At 42.9% G+C, this 12,521-nt stretch overlaps 1 protein-coding gene across 1 annotated transcript in view; it reads right to left on the bottom strand.

Moving 5' to 3' along the window:
* Nucleotides 1-2,091: 2,091 nt before the first annotated feature.
* alp3 (alkaline phosphatase 3) overlaps nt 2,092-12,521 on the bottom strand; it is a 12,743-nt gene continuing 2,313 nt past the window's right edge. The window contains exons 3-11 of the mRNA XM_031860995.1: nt 12,329-12,444; nt 11,394-11,568; nt 9,834-10,006; nt 9,597-9,737; nt 9,024-9,093; nt 7,417-7,551; nt 5,107-5,298; nt 2,903-3,019; nt 2,092-2,387 (exon numbers count right to left, since the gene is read on the bottom strand). Coding sequence (XP_031716855.1) covers nt 2,092-2,387; nt 2,903-3,019; nt 5,107-5,298; nt 7,417-7,551; nt 9,024-9,093; nt 9,597-9,737; nt 9,834-10,006; nt 11,394-11,568; nt 12,329-12,444 — 1,415 coding nt within the window. The remainder of the gene's footprint in view (nt 2,388-2,902; nt 3,020-5,106; nt 5,299-7,416; nt 7,552-9,023; nt 9,094-9,596; nt 9,738-9,833; nt 10,007-11,393; nt 11,569-12,328; nt 12,445-12,521) is intronic.

The following is a 12,521-nucleotide window of genomic DNA, read 5'->3' as shown; positions in this document are numbered from 1 at the left end:
TGGGGGGGCATCTCTGTGAGGAACCTTTGTTCCATCCAGAAATAACTAGAAGAATATGATTAAGAACCTAATTTAGATTTCAGTTTAATCTCAGTGCTGTAAATAGTTTCATTTTAATTGTAAGAACAGAATAATATCCTCCAAACCATTTCTGATCTATTAAGAACTTGATTTTAATTGCAATTTAATTGCACTTTTAAAAATTATTTTCCTTATGAATAGTTTCACCTTTGCTTCCTAAAATATGATAATACAATTTCATGATTGTTTTAACTTGTGTGAAAGGAGTCGTGTGTTCCTGCTCGCTGCGGATGATCACCCTTCATACCTGCGCCTCCTCTCAAGCTGTTGAAGCGTCGCGCCGCCATGTGATCTATAAAAGAGCACGGACCGAATGTGTGTGAAAGATGAGATCTCCTGAAACCAAAACGATGCCCCCCCCCAACCAGACTAAATGAGTACAAGGAGGTTTAACAAACTCCAACCCCCAACAGATGTCCACAATAATTACTACAATCTGTCACCCTGCAGATAAAAATAGGTGCTCTTTAAATAAGTTCTCATTATTAAAGGACTGCTGAAGGAATGTCGACGGTCCCCACGAACCTCAATTAGCACTGCGGATATTGGAGAGAATCAAAGGAATGAAAAATTCGTTGGTTTTTTTACACTCATCTTGTATCAAAGGTTGGAAGATCATCAGCTTTTACAGACTGGAATCTTATCGGCCGAGACAATATCAGCACCCTGTGTGGTTTCACAGAGCAAATGTAAAATATGTAATAATATAAATATGGTCTGACGTGTTGCATCTGAATATGTACACGTGTAAGTAAAGCTCTTTCAAAGTGGAGCCTGAGGAAATGAATGTATGCAATCACCTTGTAATGAACAGACTTATTATAGGTTCATATTTCAAATCATTAATATAAACGTATACCTTAAAGGAAATAGTTTTACATTTTGGGGAATATGTGCTTATTTCATGAGAGTCGGATGAGAAGAGTGATACCGCTCTCAAGTGAATGCTAAATATGAAGCTAACAGGAGAGTAGTTTGGTTTAGCATGAGGACCGGAAGCTGAGTCTGACTCCCCAAAATAAACACAAATCCACCTCTGGAGCTCCCGACTAAGGCGTCGTATCTCTTTTTTTAAAATCTGTACAGAAAAAGAAGTTGTGATGTTACTTGAAATTACCAACTGGAACTATTTTTTGCCGCCATGCGTCACCAAAAATCTAGGTTGTAGCTCCTTGATTATAGTGCTGAGATATGACAGCGGTATGAATCAGCTGAGTCTCAGCACGACAACCATTTCCCCAAAATACTAAACTGTTCCTGTTGAATGTGGCATGACGATCGCATTCTGTGAAATGCATTTTTAAACATAAGAAACATAAAGCAGGAAACGGTTCATTTGTTGTCAAAGCTGACACGCGCGCCTCTCCAGAGAAAACCATCTGTCATGTTTGGCGATGTTACATTTCTCAGATGAACTATATGATTAGTCGTTGCTCTACATTTAAACTTAAATAAACCATTTTAAATTAATTAGATTAAAACACATTGTTATAAAGCTGAAAACAAGTGCTTCTCTTGCATCTAGAAAAACTGACCTTTTGGAGTTTTTCATATGGCGACGAATGATCTGATTAAAAAGATTCAATGTTTTTATATATTGTATGAAGGAGCCATGAATGTCACTACATGATATTTACATTCTTATTATGTATTAATCAGTTTATAAAAGAGCAACTCTCTCTCTTCGAGGACTGCTTTATTGATCTGACAGGGATTCAATACGTAAACACAAGATTCATTTACATTAAATAGGTTCTTATCGAGTTTCATCTAGACTTGAACAATTACCTTTTTCTGAATTTCAAGAAACATTTCTTAGTTTGTGACTATTAATAATCAGATTCTCTCTGTTTTAATATTATGCAGTCAGGGCAGCAGAACCCCGGTTCAAGGGTTCACATCCCAACTCTGCTGAAGCATCTCTGAGCTAATCCCTGCTCACCCCTCCGTGACCTCTGACCTCCCAGATGTGGCGAGTGGAGCGAGATCAACACTACGGGAAAAGGGACCTTACATCAGCACCGTAAGCGCCAGCAGAGCACTGAGCAGAGCGACCGAGCCACCAGCCGCCCTGGCTCCGTTGGCGACGGGGCTTTGCACCACGGGGGCCTCAGTGAGGCCCTGGCAGTGCCTGAGGTCGGCGCCCACGCAGGCGGCGTAGGCCATGGCATGGGCGACGTAGTTCTGCTCATTGACGCCCTGGAAGAGGTGGGCCATGGGCCCGCGGGCGAGCACCGCCACGTCCTCCCCGCTGTGGGTGGCCGACTTTGTGGGGACGGCGGCCAGCTGGACGTAGTCTTTATCATCTGGAAAAAGAGAGAAGTGTTCGTAACTCGTTGCGCTGCCCCTAGTGGCCAAACAAAAATCAGTTAATGCAGCTTTAACGGAAGCGCGACTCAACTTTTTATTACTGAAGCTGAAAAGATGAGACAAAAAACAAATCTTCCATGTGGGAAAAAGTAAAAGAGGGATATTTCTCTTTATCCTTTTAGTATTTATTCTTACTGGAAGACTCCTATCTATTGTCTTTCTTGGTTTATAAAGAAAATGAAGCAAATTAAATTAGAAAGAGAAAGTACAACTGATTATATTATGAGGAAAGGTCACGCTGTATTACGGGACAAGGATCCAAACACAGAAGGGTAAAGATGTAAAGGTCACTCCAGTCGTTCCTCGTTTCCTGCTGTGTGTCTCCAGCTTTCCTTCGTGTCCTCCAACGCTCTCAAGATGGAACTCTGAATTGCCGACCGGTTAAGGAGCATTTTTGTAAGTCTGTGACATTCTTGAGAGGAAAACAAAGAAGCAACAGGCTCCATCTTACTTGTGTTGACGTCGCGGATGTCTGGACGCATGCCGTTGGTGATTTTGTGTCCGGGTCCGTTGCCGTACATCAGCGTGGTGTAAGGCAGCACGTCAGAGGCCCACAGTGGAGATTTACCTGCAGAGTCCAGAAAGAGCATGAAACATTTATCCTTTTTTTTCTGCCTCAAAGTTCTAAACACATGCATGCATGAACACACACACACACACACACACACACACACACACACACACACACACAATCCTCAGGGGGCTGCAGGAGGTCCAGAGCTTGTTGAGTGTTTCTCTCCAGATGAGCCATTAGCCTGGCGAGTCTCCCTGCTGATGAAGAGCTCAGAGTTTCACAAGCACATTAATCACTGCTGCACTGCTGGGAGGAGGAGGAGATGAGGAGGAGAGGAAGAGGAGGAGATGAGGAGGAGAGGAGGGGTAACATAAGGTTATGACCGGAAAGAGAGTGAGGCAAGCTGGGAACAGCACAACATAACACAAGTGCTCGATCGATACAGAGTTGTGAAGGCTGATACAGACGGGTATGTGGGCTGAATCTTTAAAAATGAATATTTTCAAGCTAAGATGTAGCAACAACTCTGAAGCCTTTAGGAGACACTAAAATTCAGGGAAACGCTTTATATCACGTGATACATTCCAGTGTAAATCCAATGAACAACGTACTGCCCACTGGTAGGGAAGACCCACATGAAGTAAGGGGGTAACAGATTCAGCGTTTAGGAGAGACCTGGAAAATAATTACACCACGAGTAGCTTTGTAATTACCCCCGTACATATAAAGCCTTTCAGGGGGCCGACATCCCTAAAGGCTTAGCCTATATTTCCCTTCACAATAGCAGTGTAATGAGCAGGAACTATGGCACAACCAGCTCCTCTAACATCTCAAATAGGAGCACAGAACTTCCAGACTGTTGCCCACTACTTTCAAAAAACCCAAACAAACATACAGACTATCTTTAAAGCTACAGTAAGAGGTAAACACGTTTCCCCCCTTATTCTGAGCCTGTTTTTCTTAATTTAACCCCTTATTTAAACAGGTAGTCTCTTGTTTAACAATTAAGAAAAAGATGTACAAGTGTGATTGCAATTAAATAAGAACAACCTTTTAAAATGTTGCAGTGAAATAAGAGAATAACTAAATATTCTTTTGGAGCTTGTTTCTTTTTTCAGTGTGAACAAGAGGAGCTGCTAATGTTAGTGTCCTGTGACCTGGCATTATTCATATACATATGTAAATATATATATATATATATATCTATATATATATAAATATATATATAGATATATAGATATATATATATAAAAGGAAGACCATCCTACCCTTTCATAGAAGATGCAATGGTGAGTGAGATATGCATCACCTGTGATACACTGAGTCAAGAGGCTTTAAGGTGGAGGGAGAAGCAGCCTGCACTTAACAACAGAGTCTCACGGCAGTTCATTAAATAGTCAAAACAATGCAAACCATTGGTTCACGAAATGTCTGTGTTTTTGTGTCAGTCTGAACAACTTTTTTTTAGGGACATTACATTAGAGATTAAAGTTAGGTTCAGGCAACTAAACCACGTAGTTAGGTTAAAAAAAACATCATGGTTGGGCTTAAATAACTACGTACAGTTAGGTTTAGGCAACTAAACCACTAACAGTTCATCAGCATCTCAAGGTTTAACCCACCGGGGAAAGGAGGGAGAGCGAATGGAGGTAAGGAGTATGCGAGGTCGACGAAGAGACGAAATCAACAGGCGAGAACGACTGATACAGCGAGGAGGACTCGGAGGGAATAAATTCAGAGAGAGGCGTCAACGTCGATGGTCAGAGACAGGCAGAGGGAAGAGAGACGAGGACTGAAATAGAAAGGCCGCCAGCTATATGTGTTTACGCGGGCTGTAATTGCAGAGGAGAGAAAGCAGAGGAAATGTCAAGCTGCTGGTGGCGGAGGCACACTGAATGTGATGGGAAGGAGGCAGAGCACTGAGAGGCGTCACACACACAAAGACACACGCAACAAGCACAAAATGCCACCTCGGGGTGTCTATTGTCATGGCAAACAAACACACCTGGAGGAGGGGGAGTGGGAGGAGGTAAGGATGGAGGTAAGAGAGGAGAACTGAAATAAGTGAGCTGATTTCAAACGCCTGCGGCACATTTTTAGGGAAGTAAGAACAGAATATAGGAAATTCAGTTCATAATTACCCAGAATGCTCTGCCCTCGAAATGGGTATCCATTGAAGGTGAAGGGGTGGGAGTGGTCGGCCATCACTACGGTGAGAGTTTCGTGCTCTTTGGTGAGTTCAAGGCCCTTGGCGATGGCGTAGTCGAAGGCGACCGTCTCGTGGAGCGCCATGGAGGCCCGGCCGGCGTGGTGAGCCTGGTCAATACGCCCGCCTGACCACAGAGAGACGGAGGGGTTAATGGGGGGGGGGGGGAGTAATGGATTCTGGGAACTGCTTGGTACTTGGTGAGAAAAAGTGCTTGGTTTTGGATAATTTAGCAGTTTAGACAGTTTAATTAACCAGAAAGCACTCATTCATTTTTCTCATTTATTCGAATATAATTAGGCTGACTCATTAACACAAAGAAATATTTTACTCAGAAGCGAAAGAAAGTGATGTGATTCCAGCAAATAGTAAAGCTAGTAGAGCTTGAGACTGCAGACTTGGACTTGAGCCAGACTGAAGTCACAAAGGTTAGGATTTGGACTGAACCGCTGTGAGACTGTTTGAGACTTGACTTAAGATTTGAAGTCTAAAATGTCGACGCGGTGAAAACCATCGAACATTGAAGAACAAATAAGAAAACGAGAGACATGCCTTTCATTAACACACATTGTTAATATGTAACTGTTAGTCCTGTACATTAGTTCATGAAATAGTTTAAAAGCCTGTGGTTGTGATGGACAGCCTTCAGAGACCTAAAAGACGTGTAATCTGCACTTTACTTCTGAAGACTCGTGACCTGACTTTGACTTGTCCTTACAGACTTGAGATTTAAATTGGAACTCCTCTGGAGTGACTGAAGTCTTGATTTAGAAACTGAATCGAATTACTTGATATTTGCTTCAGACTTTTCTCTGATGACCCGAGACTTGACGCTGATTAGTGCAAATGTGCGAGCCAACAATTGCTTAACATGGGGCGACATTATCAATTAATTTAGAGACATGTTTCTGAGCCACCTGACACATATGAGTCCAATATCCACCATCCGTTTAGCTCGGTGTCCTCTCTACCTCCTCCTAAAGGGAAATATCTGGCTCTAAATGCTCCAATGTGTGCATCAGCTCGCTTGTCTTGTGTTACTTTAGTCTAGACTTGGACATGTCTGAAACTGACTTGGACTTGATTCAGACTTGTCTCTAATTACTCAAACCTTGTCTTGGACTTTTCTCAAATAATTTGACACCTAATTTGATTGGAAGCTATTTACTTGATAATTGACACCGACTTGTCTCAGATGACTTGAGAGTTACTTTGATTTGTATCTTTTTACTTGACACTTGACTAAAACTTGCCTTCAACGACTTGCGACTTGTCACCAACATGCTTTTCATTTCTTGACACTTGACTTGAGGTCTGCAATTACAAGATTTGAGACTAACTCGTACTTGATGACTTGGGACTGGACTTGTCTAGAGATTGTGATAAATTGCTGAGGGGGGATAGGGAACTGTAATTTTGAGTTGCCAAGCCTGTAAAGTATCAGATTTTACATTGTTAGAGGTGAGCAGACAACTTTTTTGTTATTCAAGAGAGTCTGAAAATTATCTCTTGGAATAAAACATAAATTGGGAAAGGGGACCTACTTCCTCCAGCAGAGAATTTCAGACAAAGTTAATGTTATTTTGTTGCCATTTGTTTGTTTTTTACTTCAGCACATTCTTCCTCTCATGTCCTCTCCCACCGGCGTTTCGAAAAGTGAAGTAAACTCTGGTTAGTAAGTTGCGGTCTCGGTGAGCTGTCAAGTGATCGGGTGCACCATATGCCCGCTTCTATTTATACATTTGCCTGTTATTTTAAAGTCATTGTGAAGACACTCGGTAGCACCACGGAGTCCCCAGGCGGCTGCCTCAGATTAAAAAGGGAGAGATGGATGAGGAGGCCGGCGAGGCAGCCGTGTGGAACAGAAACCCGTCAGCCAACCACACTCCGCTGTAGCACACACTGCGGCAAACTCATCGAGCTGTATGCAGAATCGATGTCAAGTCACCTGATCCACTGCAGGCTCACGCTGTTCTCCTACGTGGTGGGTACTGAACTACCGTTAAAACTCAATATCAGGGCTGAAGTCGCCACAATATAAACGTAAACACGTATTGATGTTTTAGCAAACCACAACAATTACCAGCGTTTAATTGCCACGTGGGGACCCTTTTGTGATCAATGATTCTATTGATCCACTAAGACCGGCCACGTGAGGGCTTTTCTCTCCGGGGATTTCATTACCCAACCTTTGACGGATTAATTGATGGGTGTTTTGGAAGGTTGGTGACGCTGTTGTCCTCACCCTCCACTAGCAGGAAGAAGCCTTTAGGGTTTTTCTGGAGGATGCGGATGGCCTTTTCTGTGGTCTCTACGATGGACGGGTCCATGTTTGGGTCCCTTTCCACCTCAAAATGCATATCACCGGGTTCAAACAGAGCTGGGGGAAGAGAAGGGCAGACCAAAATCATTTTTATGTAAGAAGGAAAATACAGCACGTCAGTTTTATCAGCCTACAGTGGAGGCGCAGCAGAAAGGAAAGTCCCATCTTCCTCCTACTCCTACTGCTATTTTCAGCACACAGGAAGTGATGAAGCACAGTGAGAGGCTAACAATCCAAAGTCTCTACAGCAGCAAGTGAGCACTCAGTCCGGAAAAAGCATGATGACTGAATCACAAAGAACTCCGCAGAATACCTTTTAAAATCTATACTGGAGGAGGCGGATGCAAAGAGGAAATACCGCGGTTTGAACATTCGGACACAAGTGGGTTTACACTTGGAGCTCGGCCATTTTAATTTATTTTCTGTTGGCAGTGTATACTGGTTGGTTAGAGTCACTTCACAAGATGAAGTTAAATTAATAATTCTACAGATTTTCTGCCAAGAGTCAGATGTGAAGATTAATGCCAATCACAAGTGTGTACCAGGCGGCAACCTCCGGTTCTGAAGAGTGAAGTCAAAGCTTCATGTCTTAAAGCTGCATTCTCTCTAGTGTCCACCAGGGGGCGACTCCTCTGGTTGTATAGAAGTCTATGAGAAAATGACTCTACTTCTCTCTTGATTTATTACCTCAGTAAACATTGTAAACATGAGTTTATGATCTCAATCTCTAGTTTCAAGTCTTCTTCAATACAGCATGATGTTCATTTAGTACATTATGGTCCATTTAGAGTCAAACAGACCATAAAGCAGGGGATGCTTTAGGGCGGGGCTACACGGTGATTGACAGGTCTCTACCAGAGACGTATACGGCGTCTCTACGTCACTCCTCTACCGTCCAAATATGGTCACTTCCGTGCATTGGTTGCAAACAAAAAGCCAACATGGCGACAGCAGTAATCCAAAAAGTTGACGGCCAAAAGCTCAAACTCAAGGCTTCCAAACGGCAGTCCACAAACCGATGGGTGACGTCACGATAACTACGTCCACTTCCTATATATATATATATGGTCTGTACCATAAATATGAAGCTGGATCCAGCAGCCAGTTAGCTTAGCTTAGCATTTGTGTACAATCTGTAAAAAAAAACTGATAAAACAAACCAGTTTTGTTAAGCTTTAGAGCTGCTGGTGGTTTGATACCTTCCAGCAGAGCCATTCAGCGATCACAATAATGTGAAAAGAATCATGACATCATCTGTTATTGTAACCACAACTTTGTTTTGATGACACATTTGATACATCTTCAACGCTGAGAATGTTTTTGCTCCTTGAAAACGTTATGCAGGTCAGGCGCAGTAGTTCGAGGTAAAACATTGAAGACTGACATCTCTAGTACGAGATGAAATGAGTAAGCTGGTGGGTGAACCAAGGACACTACTGATGGTGTCTTCTTCAAGGGAATGCTCTGCTAGAGAGAAAAGCATAAAACAACCATGGGAAACGTAAAAATAAAAAAAAGATAAAACTCACCCATGAGGTAGTCTGTTTTTTCAGGGTCGACAGCATTGAAATCAGTTGTATTCCACACGTAGTGGGCTACCTGTGTCAGGACACAGACATTCACACACTGAGTGGGATTCGTGCTCGCTGTGAGTCACCCAATGAGCTTTTCTTTGCCGTACGTTCTAGTACGCTGTCCTCAAAGGCGGTTTCCTCACCCGACAGCGTGAATTAATGTGTAGCATATGAAGAAAACAAAAACATGATGTGTTAATGTTACACCATCTGTGAGTGATTACAGACGGTACACTCTACAGGCCACTGTCAGTCTGCAAAGGGATGATATTCATGACACATATTGGATGTATTCCTTTGTCATGTAAGTGTGAAAAAGCTCCTTTTATTAAGTGTTTGCATGAAAAGTGTTTTCAACAAGGAGAGCTCCTTAAAAAAGAAGTGTACTTGTTCTTAAGTGTGATGGCGTTCAATTCCCATTATTTTGTCATTTTTGCACCCTCCCTTTTGTCCGAGAGTTCTCCCGCATGCTGCTGCTATAATGAAGTCTCCTTCCTCGTTCACTGTGTCTGATTGAAGACGTGTCACCTTTCCAGTCTTCATGCTCCGCCACTCATCGATGAGGTTGCGCCCGTCTCTTCGTTTGCCCCTGGAGGTGTAATCCTGGGGGTACTCTGGGTCCTTAGTGCCCCTAGGGGTCATGTACTTCCTACCACCACCAATGATCACCTGCAAACACACACACACACACATATACGTATATATATCGTAATGTGTGTTACAAGCTCACGGCGTGAGACTGATCTGCGTTACGGAGAACCTCACATCTATGTCAGTGTTTTTGAGGAGCTGTGAGGAGATGTCGGTGCAGCCGTCCCTCTTGGCGGCGGCGGACATGTCGGCGTCACTGTACCACTTCCTGCTGGCGCTGTGGGCGTAGCTGGTTGCCGGGGTGGCATGCTGCACCCGCGTGGTTGTTACAATGCCGACAGACTTGCCTACGAGACGGATTTCATGCTTAATGTGGGTGTGTATCGGCTTACATGTTCAAAATATAAACTCTGCTGCAGCTTGTGTGATAATAATAACACACGATCCGTTAATCAGAGACGTTCTCAACCCTCTGCAGATACTGTGTATTGTGATTCTGTTGAGTTGTGGGGTAGTAAATATTCTTTAATCACCTTGATGTCCAATATTAATCCCCCTTAAAGCCCCCCAGTGGCAGAGAGTAACACAGTGCAGGGACACTGAGATGAACGGGCTGGAAGCCACACTGCACCAATGTTTTATGGGATTGTCCCATAAAAACTGGGATTGTCTCACTTTACTGCAAAATCTATACATATCTATAAAATGAATGTACGACTTCAGATGTGGCTTTAAACAGCTTCGGCAGTTAGACCCTTTGTCCATATTATACTGACTGTTAATCGTCCCAACACTTGGAATTTCCAAGAGAAGATTAAATTATGTTATAAGATGAGAGACATTCACACATTCCCAAGACTCCAGAGTGCCAAAGCTTCCTTTGTTTTCACTCAAATCGAGATTCTAAATCCACCAGGACAGAAAGCTTAAGGATTGACACTTTAATAGAGTTTATTTCAGCATAAAGAAAGCAACAATTTAAGAAAATTGCAAAAAGATAAACTAAATTTAGTGTACTATTTGAGGAATTTGAAATAAGTACCATTTCTGAAATGTGTTTTTATGACAACAAAGACTTAAATTAACAAACACAGGGTCAGGGCCAGGGCACGCCGTGTGTGTGTGTGTGTGTGTGTTATGAGATATTTATGGCCGTTGATAACAGGGAACATGATAAGAGTCAAGGTGCTTCCCTGTGCATCACATTCCTCTGCAGTATAACCTGTAAGACCCGCTCTGACGGACTCGGCGCTCAGCGGTAAAACCGGGTTCTGCTGAGACCTGAGGGGTTTAGTCTCTGAACACACTATTATGTGAGTAGTTGTAAGTACATTTTAAAGGGCTTATTAATGTCTATTTTGTAACGATAACTCGTCCTGATGTTGTACAGATTGCAAAGCCCTTTGAGGCAAACTTGTGATTTGTGATATTATGCTATACAAATATCATGAAATTGAATAGTTGTACTGTGTTAAAGTGTGTGTGTGTGTGTGTGTGTGTGTGTGTGTGATGCCTGATGTTTCAGCTTGTATTGATCTCATGGTGTCCTGGTTTCAGGGAGTTTACTTCTGCTTCTGTGACCTCGATCGGCTGTTCCAACACTCGTATTAGAGCATCGTCATCATCATCATCATCATCATCATCATCATCATCATCATATTCTCACATAATAGCGTCGGGGTGCGTTCCATAACAATGGTAATAGACGTCTGTACTGTCCTGCACGAGTCTCACCAGCATCTTTGGCCCACTTCAGGATGGACGTGACCTCGTTGCCTTTCTGCGTCTTGCAGACTCCGTTGCGAGCCGCTGCATTGACTCCGATGGTGTTCAGGTTGGTTTTCACTCCACACAGGTACGCCGTGGCCGTGGCTGCACTGTCTGCAATCTGGAAGTCCACACTGTAGGTCTACACACACACACACACACACACACACACACACACACACACACACATGCACACAAAGATGAGCCTAAGTAGAATCTAGTGTTGGACAAAATTAACTACAACTTCTATGTTTTTCAAAACATTTGACAAACTCTTGTTGAAATAAGATTCAAAAGTATTACTTCTTTGCATGAATAGGAGTGTGTGTGTGTGCAGAAGAACTGCTGGTAAAATGAATGCTTTACAAACTGATTTTGTTGAAAGTATATATTTCCATGGCATAATAGCTTTTTATGTGGTAATATAACAGATGGTAAGAAGTCAGAATCACCTCATAAGTCAATTTTGAGCAGAAATGTATTTGCCTTAGTTGGGCAGAAAGCTTTATATTGAACGCAGGTTGTCACTGATCACACACAGATGGATGTGCTGCATAATGCAAAGGCTACTCCAAGATCCCACATGTGCACTCTCACATGTATTTACACATCAGTGCACACGTTGAGGAGAATATTGAAGCTGACGTTATCCTTGCGAAACTCTTAAAAGTATACGGAATGCATAATTTAATATCATTTCCATAGAACTACACTTCTCTCACATGACATGGCCGATCACATTTGAGCCTCTATCGAGTACAGCAAACAACTCCCTTGGATTATATTAATGAGTAGATATGAATGCACAGGTACCTCTACGTCTGTCCATTCATCCATTTATGAGGTGTGTGTGTGTGTGTGTGTCTGTGTGTGTGTGTGTGTGTGTGTGTGTGTGTGTGTACCTTAGCCAGTCCCACATTGGGGAAGGTGTCCATGGTCATCACCGTCTCCTCTCCCGTCTGGTTCTCCAGCTGTCCCTTGAGGATACGGGCCGCCGTGAAGGTTGTGATTCCCATACCTGATACACACACACACACCCACACACACCCACACACACACACACACACACACACACACACACACACACACACACAC

This window comes from Anarrhichthys ocellatus, unplaced genomic scaffold (assembly GCF_004355925.1).
Source record: "Anarrhichthys ocellatus isolate YVR2014 unplaced genomic scaffold, GSC_Weel_1.0 scaffold24, whole genome shotgun sequence".
Classification (NCBI taxonomy): domain Eukaryota; kingdom Metazoa; phylum Chordata; class Actinopteri; order Perciformes; family Anarhichadidae; genus Anarrhichthys; species Anarrhichthys ocellatus.
This window is presented reverse-complemented; position numbering and strand designations above follow the sequence as displayed.